General features: G+C 42.0%; 1 protein-coding gene across 23 annotated transcripts in view; it reads right to left on the bottom strand.

The window, feature by feature from the left end:
• The window catches only part of LOC133155156 (receptor-type tyrosine-protein phosphatase delta-like), a 195112-nt gene that overhangs the window by 45308 nt on the left and 127011 nt on the right, over nucleotides 1-22793 (bottom strand). For 14 of the 23 annotated variants that reach the window (XM_061280236.1, XM_061280253.1, XM_061280312.1 and 11 more), the window contains exons 10-11: nucleotides 15000-15180; nucleotides 1338-1483 (exon numbers count right to left, since the gene is read on the bottom strand). In XM_061280236.1, the coding sequence (XP_061136220.1) occupies nucleotides 1338-1483; nucleotides 15000-15093 (240 nt within the window). In that variant the 5' untranslated portion in view covers nucleotides 15094-15180. Of the gene's footprint in view, nucleotides 1-1334; nucleotides 1484-14999; nucleotides 15181-22793 lie in introns of all 23 variants that reach the window. The other 9 variants (XM_061280227.1, XM_061280372.1, XM_061280246.1 and 6 more) reach the window with 1 other exon arrangement.

Here is a 22793-nt window from a genome sequence, read left to right as displayed (position 1 = left end):
CTGTTACCAATATGTACCTATAATGCAATTTGGGTGGTATGGTGACTTTCTTCATTATGGTATTTGATGAATATACTTATGTTACACATTCACTTGCTTTTAGGGGTGTAACGATTCATCGATACACATCGATTAATCGATATAATGCTCTACGATTTATTGGCATCGATGCTAAACGTAAACATCGATTTATATCGCCGTCTTTGACTTCGGACATTAGACGCGACTTTATTTTGAAATGCAGTTCATTGTTGCTTCAAGTCATTCGTTTGGAAGCACTTTGGATTCCAAAGAAAAGATGGCTCAACGGACAAGACACGTGCAGTTTGTAAATCCTGCCATGCGGTGATCAAATATTCAGGGAGCACAAATCTCGCCGCACATTTAAAGATAAAACACGACATCAAAGTTCAGTGTTAAAGTAAGCACTTTGTATACTACAATACTCTTGTAATTTCCTAAATAAAGAGTTTGCAGTACCTTGTTGATTTTGCGTATGAATTGTTATAAATCAGGATATTGTTCTATATTTTTTATTTAAAAAAATAAAATAAATCGTAGAGCACTATACGTGATATACCGTGAATGAATCGCAGCAGGCTTTAAGATATCGGCAAATATCGTATCGTAGTTCTTTGTATCGATATCGTGACGAAACCCGCGATTTACACCCCTACTTGCTTTTATTGAGCAAGAAAAATATAAGTAATTACATTTTATTTTTCAGTCAGTGCATTAATAAGGTCCATTTTTCTTGTTGATAGCGGCGGAGGCAGCAGAGCTTTTATTTTACTTGTGTGTATTACACAGTTGCTAACTTCATTGCGTCATGCTTACCAGTTGTGTTATTTTGCACTTCAATTTGTTTTGATCAAAGCGCAAAAACAATGGGAATTGTAAGTTTTATTTTGTTTCTTACAAACTAATCCAAAATTCAGATTAAGTTGTGTTTCATTGAGGACAATTTTGTTGTTTTGCTGTCGTGCTGCCCGCCAAAATAAAAGCAAATCAATGTTTTTAACTGCCTTTCAAGCATATTTATGACTATTTTCATTTTTTTTTTCTTTAATCTATCAATAAGCTTCTTTTGCTATGAATTAAACACAATGCTTGAACGGACCTCACGATTAGCGTTTCTCTGGCTCCGATGGACAATCTAGCTGCCGCGAACACGACATGAAATCCAAACCCCAGCGACACGCGTGTAAACAACAGCCGGCCTCTCTCTTGCTTTCGTGGCAGCTTTGAGGGATGGATTTGCGTTTGTGCTTGCAGCCCTCAAGCAGTGCAAAGTGTTTCTCAGCGAGCATTTTACATCAGAACAATAGACCTAATACCTCGAATCGCTGGTTGCTCACTTTCTTCCCCTTCTTGTTCCATACGATCTTGGGACGTGGGTCGCCAGTGGCCTGGCAGATGAAGGAGGCCACGCCGCCCTGTACGCCCGTTTGGTCGTTGGGCGTTCGTAAGAACTTTGGCGGCGCTGCGGGAGACGGAAGATTTGATTAGACGAACACAATATGTATTGTGAATCATTGTAGTACTCGTCACAAGTCAGATTTATTGGAAGGTGATGTCCATCTGTCCTGCAGGGGTCACGGGCCTACTTTTATCAATCACTTTGCGGCAGGCCATTAGGTAATGCCCACCATCTGAAGTGGCTCATTTGTTTGTGAGCGTCGTGAGCGAAGACCAAATTAACCCGCAGGACTCGCCGATAAACAGACGGGCAGCTGGGTCTCCGCTGCTAGCGCAAATGAGTGCGGGATATCACCGTGACGTCTCTTCCAAATCGTCCACGCGCTAAAGATTCCACGTCATTTGGGGCCTGGCGGGAGCTGACGGGCAATTGATACGATGAGAGTGGGGTGCAGGGGGGATGGTGGTGGGGGTGGAGCCCGGTGGCACAATGGAGTAGCGACCGAGGCGTGACGTGGAGGTAATGGCGTTTTCACAGACACGGCTGGCCAAATCGCCATCGCTCGCCCCGATGTCACCGTGCCAGCACTGCAACAATACAGCGGACCCCGCCTATGGGCGCGTTGCCACTCACAAATACATTTTTTTTTCTGTGCAACCTGAATTCACCATTTTAAAGAATATCGGAATTTCTGTGCTCTTGCTGTCATGCCTTGAGATGCTACATGATGATGTCAAAGCTTTGAGTAATAGGAAAGTAGTTTTTGGCCTTCGTGGGGAAATACATGTTTTTTAAAATAGATTGGATTGTTTGGACCATCTTCGTTTTTTTTTTTTTTCCTTCCAGTGATCGTTTCTAAAATCCTGATCATGTAAAGCCAAAGGATTATCATAATTACCATTCCACAAAACAAATGCGAGGGATCCACTACACAAAACATTCAATTGTGAACAGTCACCAGGGAGAAAGTGCTCAAAACAATTTAGAACTAACTGAAAAGATTCCTTCTAAAACCTGTGATTGTGTTTCCCAAGAGATTAAGAGAGAGAGAAAAAAAAGATTCAAGCTCCATCTGGACATGCATTTTAATTACCCCCATGAGTTCTTGTTGAACAGCCTTGGGTCTGTTATTATTCTTAAAAAAAAAAAAAAAAAACCTTGGATGAGGACCCACATGCTGCTTCACCCTGACTCAGATATTATTTCATGCACAAAGGAGGAATGATTGTTCAGCGCAAACGAGCTGCGTTGTGGCCACGGCAATCTTTTCCAGTCACCTTGGATAATGAACCACATGCTGCTTCACCTCCATCATCCAATAAAATATAGCAGCCCGGTGGATTTTTTATTCCTCTACGAATCCGATCGGACTTTTGTATCAAATATCTGTCAACCCGCAGCGTGTCTGGCGTTGCGCAAGCGATGCTGTTTTTGGCACGTGCGCCTCCATTAAAAAGTTTCTTTGATACGAGCTCGACCTACAGCCAAAGTCGGCGTCATTCATCAGCGTTTCCAAGTGGCCCGACGGGGCCATGAAAGCACATGAATCAAAGAGCGCCAATGAAGCCACTTTCAGTTCCATTCCGAGTTGGAGGGGGAGCCGGATTCATACAATCCCGCTGACTGACATGTTTAATTTCATTTGCATGAAAGGGGGCCATTTCCTCGCTGAATATTTAACATGCGGGGTGAGGCCGGGTTGCGCCGGCTGATAATTAATCCCGATGCACGCTGCACAATAACCGCGCTGCATTTTCAAGTGGAAGAAAAGAGCATTTAGGCGACGCCATCAACCTCCTCCGCCATCCTTTAGGCACGCTGATATTGATGAAGTTTCACCAAACGGCTAAAAACATCCACTCTGACCTCCCATTACAAATATGAGGAAACAAACAGCGGCGAGATAAACGGGCGTAACAAACGGTGGCGTTTTCTCGAGGGTTTGCCGCCGCCGCTTGCTATCTGCGGCATTGTGATAAAAAATGTGTCTTTTGTGACGCCGAGGGAAACAAACTCCGCATTGTGTGCGCTCACAAAGGGAGTTTTAGGCGCACAAAAAAAGGAGAGGAGCCGCGGCTTAATTAGAAGCGTTGGCTGACTGGAGTCGCATGTTGGGCTGCGATCCTCGCCGGAAACCCGAATCATAATTCCAATTAGCAAAGACTTGAAAGGGGATTGGGCCCTGCCAATGTTTGTTCATTAGCACAACGGGAATAGGACGCTGATTCACGGGTGCCACCAAAGAGACTTTGTCAATGAGAGATGCGTGAAAATCAGCGTGCAAATACGGAATTGGGAAGAAATAGGATTTCAACATTTTTGGGGATCTTCAAAAACAAACCAATTGCTACAACACATCAACCTAACTCCAACACACAAGGAACTTTGGATGATTGGATTTTTTTTTTGTGTCTCAGGAAAAGCCTCTTTATGTGATTAAAATCTTGTCAACAATCACCTTAAACTGATTACTTTCTAAGATATCTTGCCTTTCTCCAATCATCTGACAGGTTTTGGGTAAAAAAATATCCACCACTAAGGTTGTACGGGAAATCTCGTCCGGTTCTCAAAGTCGGCCATTTTAGGCTCAATTTGGCCATTTCAAAAACAGACTACATGTAATTTGTCTGATTGCTAGCTGATTGGAAGCGGCGATACGAGGCAGACGGAAGAAGCTAAATTGCAAGAAAATTGTTACTTATGAAAAGCAATTGCTTCAAAATTCAGATGGTGACACCTCTACACTTTGGAGCATTTAAGCTAGCACGCTTCAAATGCTCCCGTCCAACATTCAAGACTTTGCTAGACCATCCGACATCCGTCTCCGCTTGGTCTACACTTTGCAAAGGAAAACGAAAGAAAGGAAAAACTCGTTCTGCCCTCTCACGTCTTCATCGCCCTCCCCCCGTGGGACACATTAGCGCGCTAGTGGGATCCAGTTTGTCACTTAATAAAATGGCCCACTCAAACAGATGGCTCTAAAAGCTGCGAGGAGACGGGTAACACAAGCAGACATGAAAAGACTCCACTTCCTGCCATCACGGCGGAAAGCAAACGCTAACATAAATATTGTTGCGGAAAGAAGGAAATTTGGATTTGTTTGTTTTGCCTCTTTAATAAAAAAAAAGAGCGGAGATAAGTAATTCTAATTGTGCAGGCTGCTTGGTAGTCGGCACAGTCCCTTGGCAAAAAAGAAAAAAAAAAAAGGGAAGAAAAAAGTTAATTATCTGATAGGATAGGCAGCGGCAGCCTGGAACGCAGCAAAGGCATTTGTGTTCATTTTGTTATCCACTAGGCAATGGAACGATTCATTAAATGGTGCGAGCGCTTCAGCAAAACCACTGCCAGTTATCATGCCAGGGCTGCACATTTGTGGTGGAGAAAAAAATAAATAAAAATTGAGATACCTCAAGCTGACGTTTTCTGAACATAGTAAAAAAAAAAAAAAACGGGTGCACTACCATGTGCCCTGAGTTTATTATTCCTCATAAGCTAGCAAAATAACTTCTAAAAAAGTAAACATTTTGCATAACATAGTCAAAATCATTTTGATATACAGCATCGTCCATTTGAGCCTTGAAATTCACATAAAATGGCCAACCTGTTCATTCCCCTGCATGTTTTTTTTTAGACTTTTTTTATATGCCCTCTCATTACACGTCCACCCAGTTTTTGTAACCATCAGTAAAACTGGTTTTACCCAAAAGAAACTTCGGGTCATGTTTGATGAGAAGTCATTTTCACACAAATAAAAATAATAAAGTGCACATGTTAGCTTTGACAATTTTTTGCCATTATATCCTGCTAAGCTAGTTGTAAAACTCCTGGATTGATATTTATAATTGCCTTAATGCATAGACATACCACTAACTATAATTCTAAAACTTCATCATTTCAACATTTGATGAATGAAGCTACTTGATATTCCTAATATTCACAAAGCCCAACAAAAACTCAAACGTGAGAAACACTCTTGTAACTCTCGCGTACAACCCTAACTAAAATTTACTCCTACCTGACATAAGGGACACAAAATCCACAGTAATAAAAATGACAGTTTAATTCACCCGCCGTTGTCTTGATGTATGTAGAAGTGACATGGTGAGTAACAGCTTGCTGTCTAAATTTTGTACATTTTGTAAGAGCGGCACTTCAAACCTGAGCGAGGGAGAATAAAACGACAAAAATAAGTGCCGAGGTTGTTGCAAAATGCCGCGAGGTACGTCGACGTTCCGGTAAGTTAACGGCTTGATCCGTTTTCTCACATAGATTAAAGGTTAAACGGCGAGCTGGCACGGGGACGAGGCTGTTCATTAATGTTTGCACCTTGAAGGCGCTCACATTAACGGAAAGCGCCGAGCCCAAAGCGAAAACCGTGATTAATGCCACACGGCGAATTAAAATACTAAAAATACTTTCATTACCATTCCAAATGACAACTTTGATCCAGAACCAGTCAATGTAGCAGACAAAAATGTTAAAGATTTGTGTTTTTGGCATCAGCGAAAATTAAATCCAAGTTTGAAACATAAAATGTGTTTGGTGGCCATCTCTAAAGAAAAGACAGCCATTTTGTTTTGAATCAAAACGAGAGTAGCTTTCAGTGTCTATGTATTTAGGGTCTGACGAGTCGTCGCCATTTTGTACGGACAACACTAAATTGCAAAAACATTTGTGTTTTTATCTTGGTGACCATGTTTACAGACAATAAACAAAATACAAACCTCTAAAAGTCGAGTTTGAATATTTCGTCGGCAAAACCAGTTTGCCTTGGCTGCATTAAATTTGGCTATGTTTATCCCAAAGGGACCCACAAAAAAATTCCCGTACCAAAACAGATCATTTTGGAATTCTGCTATTTTGTTTTACCGAAGCCAATTTCCGTCATTTCTGGTGGCCCTTCAAAATCAAATGTATGCTAAATTTGAACATATAGTACAGATGGAAAACGCTGATTCATCAATACTGTATCATTTCATGTAGGTGAAGAAGCATTTAGCACCACAAAACCCAAAATTCTTATCAATTCTAGCTTTTACTGAACTCGATTATTGTTTTGAGAGTTTCAACAAGCGTCGTACACACGCCACGCGACTTGACGCTTCTTGTGATGTTGGTCTGCGTCTAAACACACCTTTTGAAGCCCCGCGTCAACAACATGCCGCGCAATTATCTCTAAATGCCGCATGTGGCCTGTTATTAACTCGCTGAATGGCGACCTCTATGGCAAGGGTATTATTTATGGCCATTTGGCTCGTCGTATGGATCGCTCAAATTCTCCGCAAACAATGGCACAAAAGCCGAGCAATTTGGCCCCCACCTCGTGCGATCCTCCCACCTTTGAGGAAAGCAAATGGTGGCCAATAAGCAAATGGTGGCCAATAATACCGACACACTGTGCAAATGCAATGCAATTAAAGGCCACCTCATACGACACATACCCTTTTTATCCAAGTGGACTTACAAGTGAAGCCATTCCACCATGAAGTGACATTCACGTGCGTCATTCTGACAAATAAGGTATCCAAAAAAGGGGACATGATTTCAAAGTTGCACTGCGTACAGGCAGTTTAGCCATTGAGAAATCGATATGGACTTCTGAAATTAGAAATATGTTAAAATTACCTTAAATATTGGTATTATAAGGGCCTGATCTATTTAATTAGGTGGTATTAGCTTTTAAAAATGGTGGGAATATTTGTCTACACGTTAAAGACAATGATGTATTTTTTCATGGAATATTAATATATATATATATATATATATATATATATATATATATATATATATATATATATATATATATATATATATATATATATATATATATATATAAATACAATAAATAATAAAAACCTAAAATAATAAATAAATAAATGCAATCTGGTTTTTTTGCAATTTCCCTCTATGTGATAAATTTAATACTAAAAATCAAAGTAATGTAAAATAGTCGTATGTCTGCACTTCATATTTTTTCAGGAAAAAAAAGTTACTTATTTTGTTTGATCTGACAAATATCAAAACAAGCATCAGGCTAAAAATATACATTATTATTCCAACTAATAAGAATATAGAATACTGATATATATATATTTCTTCATCAGCCAGTGTTCACATTTTCAAATGATCCTGGGAAATCACTATTTTCTGAACAAGCTATCCAGGGACACCATGGTGGTGACCCCTGATCTAAACCTTGTAAAAAAAAAAGCCATACTTACATTCCTAAGTGATATTACAGTTAATGATCCAAATTTATGTTTTGTTTAATGGCATCTGAATTTGTGAACAGCGAACTGCAAATAGTAACATCATTTTGTCTCGAAGACTAAAATGGCACCTTGTGTGGGAAGGTGGCCACCCTCGTTTGCTCTCCTCACAAAGCGTGTAAGAGCACTTGGCCTGAGGCCGTCGCTTTGCTTTCACTCCAGGTGTCCTCAGATTTCAACTCATTGCACTGATCTCGCCGCATTTGTGCGGCCCGTGCCATTCGCAGGCGGCAGTGGGAGCAGGGGAGGGAGGGAGGGGGGTTTAATGGTGTAAGCCATTCGTCTCCGTGGATACCGCCTCGGGATTTCCGCCTTCCCGGAGGGCCGCGGAAAAAAGAAAGCTCCGCCTCCACCGAGCTACCTAAGAGCAGCCGCCGCCGCTTGACGCACATCGTGAATCTTAACGCCGCCGGCTCCTCTTGTCACAGTCCATTTACATCGGGGCGACGTGATGGAGTGAAGTACGTCTTTGGAGAGCTGTCTTTCTCACCTTCCGCTCATTCACGCACTTTATCTCACTTTATCACTTTTCCCCGTCAGCCCGCCCCCTTCTCTCTCTTGTTAGTGCTTTCTCCCCCGCTCAGTGTTGACATTTTGGGAGGCCGAGATGTATTTATTAGGCTTTATTCGTTAGTTGAAAGCCTTCACTGAGAGGTGAAAATCATTTCCATTTCCACCATTTCTATTTGAATCCAGGCCAAATTTCTAAGTGCCCCGTCGCGCTATAAAAGACGGAATATACATTAACGCCCAGAGCCCTTTGACAGTTATAGTACTTGGCTGAGCATCCGTCAAAACGGGTTTCCTCTATGTCACTTTTAATCTCTTTACTTAGCTGGTATAACAAACAATCGTCATTATTTGATTCATCCTAACATGCTAACCGGAATAGCTTAGCATGTCTGCCACACAGGTCAAATATTCGGGAATTCGATCCTCAGCCTTCCTGTGAGGAGTTTGCGTCTTTGCTGGAGAAACCCCAAAGAACCTAAGAAGCAAGTCCAACAGACGGGTTGAGAATCCCAAAATGTTGCCATAAATACATGAAAGTGTCCACATTCTGAAGCGCTGGCCCCCGCCGTGGATTTGGGAATCCTTTGAACCGTTAAGCTCCCGTGATAGCAAACAAGCCGGCTGACATATTTAATCACAAACTTTTACCTCGATGTTTGACAATCCCTCCACGAAGATCCCTTTAATCCGTCCCCATCTTCCTCCCAGCCTCATCGTTAGCGCAGGGTGGTGCCGGGCGACTTTCAAGCTGTCTGGATTTGTGCCCACGCGGAATTTCTTTACCTTACAAATAAGATCCGTCTCACCTCGAAAAAATGTCCCACGCCGGGCTGTAGTAGGGAAATGTTTTTGGCTTCTGTTTTCAGGCTTGTTTCTTTGTTAAGCTCCACCATGCCACATAACTTTGTAGCTATTTATTGATAGCTTGTACTAGCATGACATTTGTGTATCAGAGCAACTGTGCAGATTTGAGTGTAGTAAATGTCATCCACCCATCAGGCTACTGCTCTGCATCTATAAGATGGGGAAGTATTGATTAGCCTATAATTAAATTGTCTACCCAGCAAGATATGGATTAATAATCACCCCACTAATACCCTGCCCTGACATTTTGCCGCATCCACTCGAGACTGCTTACTTTGTCGTCATGGTCAAGTGAGACAAATCATGGTGGTCTTGACTTTTGGATTTGGAAGCCAGTAGGTTGAATCTAGTGCATCTCCGATACTGTGTCGTTTGGAGTTTAGAAGATGCTAGGAAGTCTGATTAGACTTGGTATTACGAAGAAAATTTCAGAATCTCGAGCCTGAACCCAACAGAGGAATCTCAGACTTTGAACAACGAGATCGAAAACCTAAAATTCCAACGGGAACAAACCGTTGTCTTGGTGGCCAGCAACATCTGAAAATGTCTTTACATGTGCTTTGTCATGATCTGTTGATTGGTTGTCAAAGTCACACTAAAAAGGACATCCTGGTACAAACAACAGTCCTAAAAATACAGAAACAAGAAGGCAGCTAGGGCGTTTTGCCACATCACCGCTTCAGCTTCCTCGCTACCATCTGTGAGCTCTCCTTCTTTGGCATTTTCACAAAGCCCCCCCCCCCACGGTCCTCTTCCATTTCCTTTTGTTTGCATGCTTTAATTAGCTTATTTTGTGGCGACTAACCTCCCAGCGCTTCATTACGGCGGCCAGTCGCGGTTAAAGCTCCCAACGAGGCCACTGGGCGAGATAAAAAGTTGGGACAAAATATGATAAATGTCACGCACAGGCGTGCGCAATGCAACACAGAGATAGTCTAATGGCTCCGCAGCTCGGGAAGGACGGGGAGAGGCTGACAAGATGGCGACGTGATAAATCGCACTGGGGTCCCTGTGAGGACTGTGAGCAAGAGGATGACCACAAAATGGAGTCTAATTCATTTGGACTCGGTTTCTCCGCTTGACAAATTCAGTGCCGGGGAAGGAAGGGGGGAAAAAGCAAAGGGGAATTGGTTTTCTTGGAACCATTGCGCTTTCGGCGCGTCGGTCTTGAACGCGCGCTGGTTTTGATGAGGCTTTTGCACCTGTTGGATGATTCATTTGGAAAAAATAATTAATTGTAATGGGATCACCGACTAGCTACTCGGGGAAATAAGTAGAGCTGTGCCATTTCCGAAAGATCTCGATTCGGAATGTGGATATTGTTGTCATACATGTGACATTTTGAAATGGTTTTAACATTTTGGAATTACAGGTTCCATTTTATAGTCAACCTGGCTATCATGCTCCGCCCACATGCAATGATGAAATGTCAAATGTCGACTTAAATTTGCTAATGTACAGCAGAGGTGTCAAACTCATTTTTTTCGCGGGCTGCATTGTAGTCATAGCTTCTTTCGGAGGGCGATTATGACTGTCAACCTAAAAAAAATGTATGAGGATCTCATATTATAGACAGTAAAAGCTACAAAACAAACTGACAAATAACTTGTTTTTAAATCAGTCGAGTAAAAACTGGTCAAATATTTAAAAAAAATATATATTAAAAGTGAAGACAATTTGCAATTCTAGTAATGACCCACGAATTTGATGCACAATTTGTCTGCGCGGGCCACGTAAAATGATGTGACGGTCCCCGAGCCTTGAATTTGACACCTGTGGTGTATAGTACTGTAATCACAAGTCAAAAATTGTAATTATACCAATATTTACTAATTATCCATAATTAGTAATATAATTACTCGAAATTAGTTGTATATAGAAATGAAGTTCAATTTACTTAGAAAAAAAAAGATGAATAATTTCTTGCTGCATAATTTTGTTCTGGAAAAGTCTTGCAATAGCTCAACATAGTTAAAATTAAGATAATTACAACACTCATGTAGCAAGAAATATGACGCATGCAGGCACACTATATTTGCTTAAATGGGCCAACTTTCCCCATTGTGTGACTAATAAATGTTATCATATAAAATGACACAATGGGCCAGATTTTGTCCCCGGGCCTTGAGTCTCCCAACTGTGGTTTGGCAAATCATCAAGTTTCACTAGCAAGCTTTGTCCAAAAGTGCTGAGGACTCAAATTCTTTGTGTTTCATATTTGGCAACAGTCATTCATGTCAGTAATGACTTGTTTTTTGACACACCTCTAAAAAAATAGCCAAAATTGTCAATTGGCTCATTATAAAACTGCCAAGCTGTCAGCATTTTCATCATGTGATGATGTCATTTTATACAGGGCGGCCATTTCTAAAGCGGTGCAGCGTTTGGCTCGTAACCAACCGTCTTGAAATTAGCGAGCGGGGGGGGCAATAATGGGATTTCCACTGGAGCAAACGTCCGGCGAGATGACGAACGATCTCGGTGGAGTGGCGAGAATTACACCGATGTCGATTTGACCCCGTCGTCCTGCTCTTCTCTGGGTTTAATGTCATTAAGAAAAGAGGCAAACACGTACTGCATATGTGTGTGTTCATGTGGGCTGCTCTTAAAAGAACATACCGAGCGTTCTTAATGTGTGTGTGTCTGAAAAGCAATACACTCGAATCAAATTAGCATGTGGGCAAATTAAGCAGAGGGATTTAATTTGAGCTGTTGTAAAAATGCTAATTTCGGTATAGCCCCGAAGCTCATATGCAAATACAACACTACTTTACAATAATTCAGATTAGGCCATGCATGCATAAAACACACACATTACAGCTCGCCGTCATCTGGGGAATAGTGGATCATTAGCCTTCGGACTAGCTGCGAGCTTATCCTGCTGCGCTAACATGTCGTCATCGCGTACGTTTTGGGAGCTGTGTAGTGTCCTTTGCAAAAACGGAACGGCGCTGAATGATATTTTTGTTGTGTTGTTTTTCCAAAAGCAAAAATTTATTTTTAAAAAAATGAGCATGGGTCAATGAGACCTGCCGAAAATTTTTCATAAAAATACAGTTGTTGCCGTGTGAATGGTTTTTGTATATTAACCATAACATTATGCTTTCGTTGAAAACTGTTTAAAAAATAATTAAATCCAATTAAATTAAACAACTAAAATTATGTTGATGTATTTAAATGTGTGTCATGTCATATACATACGATTATATTTAACTCAAATGTCGATGCAAAATTCCTTTAGAGCACCAAATTTTCTTGGTGTGAGGATTTACTTTTAAGCTTACTGCATTTGGAGAAAAGAACTCAAATACGACGACTTTTTCGTCCTCGTGCTAATGGACAACTTTTTACTGCAGGCTAGAAAAAAGGGAACGACGACATTACATAGATTTACCACTTAAATGTGCTAACGCCCGCGCAGGCTAAAGGGAAGCATCGATAGCAATTGACGACTGAGAGAGAGACAAGTGGCGGGCCAATCAATTAAAACACTTTTCTGCTCGCGGTCTGACAGAGTCCACTGTGGCATGTGGTAACTGCCGCTCAAAAAAGGGTTATCTGAGGAAGCAGTAGCCCGGAAAAGAAAAAAAGGTCAAAGTAGAATTACAGATTCAAATTTAATCCAAAATTAATTCACGATAACAGATATGCACTTTTTTTTTTAAAATTTTCCTGATTACAATAAGAATTTTTCAATGCCAGAAACCTTTTTTGTTCGGCAATAAAACGAAATGTTATTTCTCCCAAATAAAATCCCGTTTTTTTTTTTTGCCCGTTCGCTGACTGCCCATTTCTGTCACGATTTGGCCCAAATTTTAAAAATTATGAATTATTGTGCATGCTAAAAAAAGTTCCTGACTGAACAGATTTCTCACTTTAAAGAATTTTGGTAGCGCGCCAAACAACCAAGCCTAAGCATACGGATTTTTTTTTCATTTTTTTTTTCACAGCAGCCAAGGCGGAGGGAGATTCATCCTCATCCGATTTCCTTGTGATGGTTCAGCAGAAGACACAAAGCGTAGATTTCCCTGCTACGCCGTCCCCTCCTTTCACAGCGGCCAATTACGCACCTCTTTCAAGACGTCGCCAAGCCCAATTTGCCGCACAAATTAAAAATGGGCCGCATTTGATGAAGGAGAAAATGAAAAGAATGACACAAAATAAACAAGTCCACAATCCTCAAAGACGATTTTTCACTCCATTTTGCGTCATGCTTCACATTTTTTTTTTTTACAAGGAACACATTTCCCATTATCTTTAATAGCGATTGTTGATTGGGTGCCGCGACATTCGGCGAGCGGGGCTGGCTCCGAGCATCGGGCCATCTGTTGAGCGGGCCGACTCAGCCGTTTTGGGCTCCCGCGTGCCTCATAGACTACGTCCGGAGCGCCGACAGAGGGCAACGCCGCCCCCACCTCCCCACCCGCCCTCCATCAAGGCGGCCACATTTGAGTACGCGTGACACAAAAGGTAGATAATTATACCTTGAGAGCAACAATGGCTTGTCACTCGTGGGAGACGCTCCAACATTCTGCTTTCAGAGTCCAATAATTAACCCTGTATGAAAACGCCTCCCACTCGAAAGGGTTCCAGCGCTCGCTCCATCATCATTTTTTCTTAAATTGAACCAAAGAACATTTATTTTGAATACCGATGTTTTGCTGTAAGTACGGCACACCGACTGTATATTGCCAGATAAAATGACTTCCATCGAAGAGCCATTTTTTAAATTTTTATAATGCCTCTACTGAATTTCGAATTCCAATATTTGGAGTACGTTGGTGTGCGTTGAAAAAGGATACGTTCGATTAGGACAGCTGTATGTTTTATGTCAGGGCGATGGGAAAAGTTGGGAAAATTGAGCCCATCAATTTCACTTTGACTGGCTCGCTGCTCTATGACCTTGGGTGATTTGGATCCCTCCCCTCCCACCATCATCATCATCATTTCCCCCCTCCGTTGCACTCCTCTCCTATTCAGTGATATTCACACTGAGGGGGATTTCAGCGGGTGCAAAGAGAGTGATAAAACTTTTATTCATCCCACTGTGCCTCCTGAAGCTAATGATTCATGGATACGGGCGAGGGGTTGAGGGGGTGGGTGTCACAGGGCCAGAGCTCAATGAGGTTTGAAAGCTGTTGTCACACATCAACGGGCAGGTGCCTGATGTCGAGAAGCTCCATTCCCGACACTTCTCATCATGACATTCCCCGGCTGGGCTCAGTACTTGTGCTTCACCTGATCGTTTCGTTTCGGCCAGGAGACTTGAGCACATTTTGATGAGACGCTTCACTGGACGGAGATAACTTCCTGCCAGTGAATGATGAATCGATATATATGTGCACCGATTTCATTTGTGCAAAATACTATCGCATTCAATTATTATTTGGTCCCGAGCGGTAAATTTGATTTGCACTAAACTAAAGTTTGGACAAAAACAGCTTCGGTTACTGATGTACTTTCAGCCGTTTACTGAACATGTCAAACGGTCACAAACGCAAAAGGACTTGTGAGACGCTGCTGTAGGTCACAGCTCGCGGCCAGATTCTCACACCGAAATATGCGGCGGCCAATTTGACTTCAGATGTCACTTATTGGGTCCACAGCCTTTTAGGGTGACTTGTAGTCATTGCACTTCATCAGACCTATTTATTTATTACTGTATGCTTTTCATATAGTGCAATGCTCTTTTGGTGGTGTCAAACAGATTGTGGTGTTTTTGGGTTAATGGATTTCAACAGTGGACACTGACTGCTGTAAATTGATTTGTGAGCACAGTCGTGCAATGAATGGAACTCGTAAATCGAGGCGCCACTACATACTCAACTTCGGCGCTTAGCGGGCAATTTCGTTATGATCCACAGCTGACACAGATGTGCGACGGGCTACGTTTGGGGAGGAACCGCGTGTGACGCGGGAGCGGCTCCACTTACTTTGAGCGTCGGCGAGGTGGACCAGCAGAGCCAGGGCGATGAGCATCAGCGCGGGCCTGGCGCAGCGCATGTTGGGACAGCTTGGCACCAGCATGCTTTGGCAGCCTTGGTGGCGCTGGCTCACAGAGCCCTGTGAGTCAGTCCGCTCTGATTTCTCAGATGCAGGGGATGTAGTCACAGCCTATGCAAGACAGGGGAGGGAGGGGGGTAGAGAGAGAGGAAGTGAATGAAACAAAGCTGTTTGCTCGCCGGGTTTTATCTCTCCCAGCACATTTGTGACATACCCCCGCACGGCCTCGGCTGGAGGTGCCACGGGATAGGAGGAGGCTGACGTGCTCGCGGGCTATGTTCTGACACTTCTCTAAATGGAATAGTCACTCCGCGACGCATGTGAGCGCGGGAGAATGCAAAAGAAGGAGCCGCACGCACATAGATACAAATTCGCTCGCATGTCACTGTTGATTTGGGCTTCCGGTTAGACCGAGACAAGCTCGGAAATATATTTTCTCCGTACCGATGGGTTCAAAAGCAGAAGTCACAATTAGAATAAAATATAAATTACCATTATGTACAATCTTGGACTGGCCTTGAACATATACATATTAGCTTTTAAGCTAAGGCAGCCTTTGTTTTTGTCAGTTTCATGCTTCTCTAATATATATATATACACAATATAATAAATGAAAAAATATATATTGGTAGTTAAGGTATTAAATTGCTACTCGTCTACTTCTGTATCTCGCTTTATGTGAAACTAGTGTAGTAGAGTTTCAACGTCCTACAGAGGCAGGCTCCCTCTAGTGGTACAAGAAGTAATCACTGGCCAGGTACAGTTCAGTTGTATTTAACTGTAGTTTAATAAATGTGTGTTTAATCTTTAGGAACCGTTTGTTTCTGAAACATTTACTTAGGTACAATTTTTAATTGTTCTGTGAAAATTATTTATAGTTTTTATTTTTTCCACACTGTATTTAAGACTATGGTGATACTTGGAGAGTAAAGTATTGCTTGCAGTGAAAACTTTGAGAAGCACTGCCCAGGTTGCAAAGGAGAAACCACTCAAGGACAAGTTTGTCTTTGAAGGATGGAAATTGACTGTCCATTTATCAGTCCTTGACACTTTTTGGTGTTCTATTCATAATAATCACACCCACCAGAAATCACGTAGCAACGTGAATCTGCCAAAATTATGCTGCTACCGAACCAATTATTAGATAACGCCGTCAGAATAACACAGATGAAACGATTTCAATGGACCTTTGCAAACCACTCTGGAGTCTCGATTCAAACTTAAATTCATACATGAAGTCAAACAAACTAACTTTGAAAACTCCCCACAGATGCAAAACAAATGTTTTGCGTGTTTGTGTGTGACTGACTCATTCAAGCTGGACCGACCTCAGTGGAGGTTTGGGCTGACAGACCACAAAGCGTGAGGTACAAGTGCATGTTACGTCCGAGCCACGGCGGTTCACCACTGGCATGTCAGCGTTCGACACGCCAGCTCATCAGCAGTCGCTCCGTTTACTGGTCGAACAAAAATGTGACGAGAGACATGGAAAACATCAACAACTCTCCCTTCTTCTTGTCTTTGGTTGATAGGGATCACAATCACATCGGAGAGGAGCCACGCACACACAGACACACACACTCCACCCTTTTCTAATTAACACTGTGCATGTTGTCTGGCTTTGTTTAATAATGCACGATCGCTATCATCCTTTTGAATAGAGGCAGCAGTGAATGGAAACACAATAACACCACCGGGAGAAGAAAGACAACATTGTGCGTGTTTTTTTTTTTTTTCTCCCGCTTTCTCTCCGTATTGTCATCGATGTTGGATGAAAAGCATCAGTGGCGCTGCGCACTTTGTCTAGCTTTTATTTGAGTTATTTTTTGAGGGTGCTTTGGTAACTCAAGTCAAGCTATTTGTTATTATATAAATTAAATTCCATAAATGCAAAATATGCAACATGGTAATATTTATATACAGAATTGTATTTAAAAGCTAATCTTCCACTATTAATGAGTTTTAATTTTTTCAAAAACGAGTCATTTCATTGGATTTAAAAATCTCTCCATTTTGATTTTGTCTTTTGAGTTCTTAATCAGTCAAACTCATGTAAATCATTTTAATTAAAGGTGTAAACATTAATAGTGTTAATTAACAACTACCGTATTTTCCGAACTATAAGGCGCACCTAAAAACCTCAAATTTTCTCAAAAGCCGACAGTGCGCCTTATAGTCCGCTGCGCCTCATATATGGACCAAATTCCTAAATTTAAACTGGCCCGAAGCATTGTCTCATGAAATCAATCATAAGTGGCCCGCTGAAGACTATGAATCATGAGTCAAAAAGACTATGGATCATTATTTTGTGATTATAAAGTAACTTGTTGCGTCTGAAGTTGAAATAAAAAAGATAAAATGGAGAATGATTTGATTTGGATTAAAAATCGGACATGATGCATTAATGGTGCGCCTTATAGTCCGGTGCGCCTTATATAAGGACAAAGTTTTAAAATGGGCCATTCATTGAAGGTGCGCCTTATAGTCCGGTGCGCCTTATAGTCCGGAAAATACGGTAATCAATGATCAAATCAATTGGCAACTATTTCGATATTTGGCATACAAGCACCTCTGTAGCCAAGCTACGATAAGCTTTGCTAACCTAAACTATGCCACACCAGCCAGCTCAAGTCAAGAATAGATGCCAAGAAATAATTTACTTTTCTTTCCTTCCAACACTCACAAAGAAGTCTTTTTTTATGATGCACTTAGCGTGCCCCCCCCCCCAAACCCCCCAGCGAGACGCACCGTAGGAAGCTAATTAGGGCTAATGTCCTTTGCCAGTGTGATAATTGCTAGAGAGGAACCTGCTGATACTGCGAGACCAGCAGTGTACCATGCTATAGGTCAAAGGTCCGGCTCACGCTTTTGCTTTAGATGCCTCGAACATCATCGGAGTGTTGCTAGCCTGCTTGATTCCATTCTTTGTACATTTCGGAATTCCCTTGTTGTGACAATAACAGCGAGGGTGCCCAAAATTAGGTTTCTTTGAATCAAAGCATCAAATGGAACATAAACCACATAAAAACATAAAAAAACGTGTTGTGAGGATCGTAAAAATAGTTGAAATAGGGGCAGAGATATTTAAGTTAAAAAAAAATTACACCACTTATCCACCAGGAATGGGCAATAAAAACGAAGTATAATTCCTGCAATTTAAACATAGCAGTATTTACTATAATACACAATGTTGTCTTTTTAATAAGGTGCAGGTTTGTGTCTTCTTTTTAGAACAAAATAATAAAATAAATAATACCCAAATCAAGAATAAATAATGAAATAATAAAATACCATTATACAAGAAAATAACATAAAAAACAATTGAAGTCAAATTAAAATGAAACAAAACAGGTAACAGTACATTCTAAAGCTCAAATATTTTCTTTATAGGAACATCAACTAGTAGTAATCTTTTTTCAGGAAATGAATGAGGAGGACAGTCCGACAGGAACACTTTGAAGAATTTGACATCGACTGCGAAATCGCCAGCCGCGACGTCGACTCGTCAGAAGCTGAGCAGCCCTGCATTTGTTTACCAAGCATGTTCCACCTCTGTTGCCAACGTTTGTTTTCATTTTTCTCCATGCTCTCCTTGACTTTTTCCCCACTCTCTCTTTCTCTTCCCTGGCAGCTGTTGGCTTCAGATGGATAGTCCTGAAAAGAGCAGGACCCTGACCTGCCGTGGATTGACTGATGATGCGATGGTGCGCTATAGCACACAAGGTTACAGCACTATTAGGTAAGCTTCTGGGACACTGAAGGATTTTGTAAAAAGTATTTCGTCTTTGTCTACATGTTGAAATCACCCGCGCTGACCTTGACGGCCACAGCTCACGCCTGACGATGTCGAATGATTGGCTGCTACGTTATGTTATAGCTCGTCGCCGCGTTGTATAGGGTCACGCTTGACCTTGCGTGTCAGCATTAGTACAAGCGAGTTTGTGGAGGGTGGAGGAGGGCGGTTACCAAAAACGTTATCATGCAAACAGGCTGCTGCTGGAGGAGTCCATTGTGCCGGGAGCAGAGAGTGTGTCAGGATTGGGATGTGGGGGGAAATGAGAAAAACGTTAGGAATGGCAGCCAACCTGCAACGACTGGGATTAAATTTACGCTGCATGAACATGGGGGGGGGGGGGGGGGGGGATAAATCGTGTTACGTATTATGAAGCGAGGAGGAGTGGGGAACAGAGGGGTGCAAATTAAATGAATAAGGGGAGCAACAAGGCGAGGGGGTGCTAACGAGGCAACCTGCAAATGCTGCCTGATTTTTTTTTTTTGAGCAATTAAAATACAGTACTTAAAATATTCACTAATCGATCATATTTAAAAAAATATATGTTCAAGTTGACTTTGCGCTACAAGTACCACTAGCAGTTATGTGGGCTCCCTCTAGTGGTGTACCAAAGAATCACCCCCCTTCACCCTTGGGGGGCGCGGTGCTATTCCTGGGGGGGCGCGTGTGACCCTGGGGAACAGGCTTTTTTTTGGCAGTACTAGAATAAAGTGTAATTGCACGTTTACTACAGCAGGGGCAGTGGCGCTCTCATTGTTACTTCTGTCACGTTTGCGACAGTGCAACATTTTACGACTTACAAGACAAGTTAGGATAGTCACGATGGGGAGGGGGGGCGCGAATAGATTTCTTCTTGCTATGGGGGGGCGTAACAGAAAATAATTGAGAAGCACTGTGTTAACTATAGTTGAGTTGTATCAATTTAACATTTAATTGTTTTTATTTATACTCAGGTTAATTTTGTATTCAACGGTTACGCGCATCCCTAAAATAACCGTTAAATTGTAATTCCAATTTAAAGTAAGACATCAAATAAAAAAAATAAAAAAAGTGATGCCACTGAGAGTTCGCCAGATTGAGTCCAGTTGATATTTACTTGAAAACACCTTGGGTTCACCCCCCCCCCCCCCCTCTGTTTCTCCCACATAACAGTACTTGCAGGGTGCATGCGAGTTGCGCCGCACGCTTCTGGCACTTGCACATCCACGTCGACTCCCCCACACTCAAACACAGTAGCGGTCTGTGTCGGGATGAATGATCTCGCTTCCGTGAGGCGGCGCGAGGACGGCGGGGGAGGCAGGGAGGGATGCGGAGCCGAGAGGCCTCCGACCGACAAAAACAGCGGGATGACGCAGCGGCGTTTAAAACAACTCAACGATGAGGATTAAAAACACTTATTTTTCTCTTTTTGCAAACAATTGAACGCGACTGGTGACATTTTAGTGCTTTTTGAAGTGCGGCCAAGCTGTTTGCTGTGCAAATGGCCTATTGAGGAGAACGCGAAGGAAGCGGCGAGGTGACTCGGGGGCCGAAGCGCTATATTCAGAGGGCAGCAAAATAATTAAAATGCCAAGTGTCTCCCATTATCTAAATGCTAATTTGCCTCGGTGTAGCCTGAGCTCGAATGTTACGCCACATTACGAGTACCGAGGCAACGGCGACGGTTCAAGTTTTTCGTCAATTACACACGCTGCACAATGCTATCGCTTCGCTGAAGATGATGCGGTGGATGTTTTGGGATTTTGGCGTGGGGCTATATTAGGTCAAATTCATTATGGCATGTTTCACCCTTTAAGGACAAAAAACTTTGTTGTCAAATTTGACCACAAAAACATTTTCCTACCTGTGGATTTTCTTTTTTCTATTGTGTGTAAATTAATGAAGATTGTGTAAATAATGATTTCAATGTAATTCTATATTTGTCACAAAATTATTACATCAAATGTGTGTTGCTCTCCACTACCCCCCCCCCCAAAAAAAAAGCAACAATGGACCTATCCAATTGTATCCCATATGGAAATGAAAGGTCCTTATTCCAAATAATTTGTGAACCATTTGACGAATGAGTGAGTGAGTGAGGAATGAGTCTCCCTTTGCTACCTCCCCAAAAAAAGCAAAAATCCATGTAATGGAACTATTAAATTTTATACTCCAAGAAAATTTAAAACCCTTTCCTAAATAGAATCAGAATAACTTTGTTGTCATCGTACCACAGAGTGCACCTGTTTAAAAAAAAAAAAAAAAAAAATCTTAGCAAACAAGGAGGGGTTGGCGAGCAATAAAAAAGTTGATACTTTTGTTTTTCTGTTGCCGAGTGTCCTTTGGACAATCTCAGCCAATTTTGCTGTCCTAAAAATCTGCAGTAAGCCAGAAAAGGTGACGACGTCATAAGAATACCACCCACCCCCCATTTCTATGTTTTGCATGACGATAAGAATCCCGAGTCAACATCCCGAAAGAGCACACGGAGAGCGACGCGAGCGTGAGCTTATCAAAGCCTTTCGCATGGAAATAAATCAGTGGCGGCAACGGAGGCATGAAAATATGATAACAGATATGAGATGCTTATTTGCTGACTACACAGATGCGGGCGCATTTTTTGTTGTTGTGGTCGTCCTTCCATTTTGCCATCGCGATAAGACTGCCAGAGGACATCCTCGCTGGGTGGCACGCCGGCGTTTCACGTCCTTTAAATATTAAGTGGGAAAATATTCTTCACAGTGGCTGTTCTGCTGATTAAGAGATATTTGGGGCTGCCCTTGAAAGATTGTTAGCGCTTCAAGGTTTCACCCAAGGCAAAATCAACTCGGGGAGTAGATATATTAGCGCAGTCACTTGAAAGCGGCAAACCTATAGGCGACGTATTTTTGAACGTTTTCCAGAATAGACTGAATCCGTTCAGGGTGGAGATTGAAATTCAAATGCCACCGCCATACAAATGTCAGTACGGGGAAATCAAAAACGTTTTGTGTACCCCCCCGTTTGACATTATCAAGAGATTTCATTCCCCTGCATATGTGTAAATGTCAAATTACAACAAGAAAACAGAAAAAAAAATGAACATGTTCATTGGGTCCATAATGCTCGAGTTCAAATTGCGCTGAATTATATTTCCACCAAAAATAACAACCAAAGAACAACAGGATTCAGAGGTTGAAGCCCACTGAATCAATTTCACAGAGACATCCTCCAAAGTCTTGTCAGTCCCCCTCCGGAACCCTCACAATCCATGATTAAGGACTATGTTGTCAAGTTTGACGTGGCCTCGCCGGGGGAGTCAGCAGCGGCCTTATCATTAAAGAGGGAGGGGAGGGGGAGGAGGCTGCCCGGACCACCGCTGAGGGGCCTGCCCAAGTGTCATCAAAATGAGATAGGGCCCAGGAGCTTGGGGATTAGGCACTGCATAATTACCTATTTAAAGCTCCTAATTGAGCATTTGCAGGCATATTTTAGGAATCCGTTCACACCCGTCGGTGTGCGAACGTTTGCTGGTGGTCGAAACCTCAAGATTCGACCAATCGGAGAGAAAGAGAGTGTTTGGATATGTTTTTGTTTGCATTTTAGGAGTAGCAGCAGAGTGTAACCTTGAATATAAGGGTTATCTTATTAGCATGCGGATCCCTCGCTTGTGCATTTATTTAGTTATTAGTTTACAAAGCACTTAGGGTGTTTGTCAGAAATGTGCTGATGGCGCTTGGCTTCATGAATTATTTAATGCAGGTAAAAGGTCGCTATTGTGATGAGTCGTCTATTTTTTTGTCAAACACAATGATTCAGTTGTATGACATTTAGTTATTTTGTCTGAGACTGATTGAACCCAAAGGTTTGTATTTTTCGTCATTTTAAAACTTTGGTTAAAGAGATAAACGAACGGGATGTTAGCCAGGATGACCATGAGGGGCCCCCGTGGTCTTTTGTCACTGAAAAAATT

This window comes from Syngnathus typhle, linkage group LG1 (assembly GCF_033458585.1).
Source record: "Syngnathus typhle isolate RoL2023-S1 ecotype Sweden linkage group LG1, RoL_Styp_1.0, whole genome shotgun sequence".
Lineage (NCBI taxonomy): Eukaryota > Metazoa > Chordata > Actinopteri > Syngnathiformes > Syngnathidae > Syngnathus > Syngnathus typhle.
This window is presented reverse-complemented; position numbering and strand designations above follow the sequence as displayed.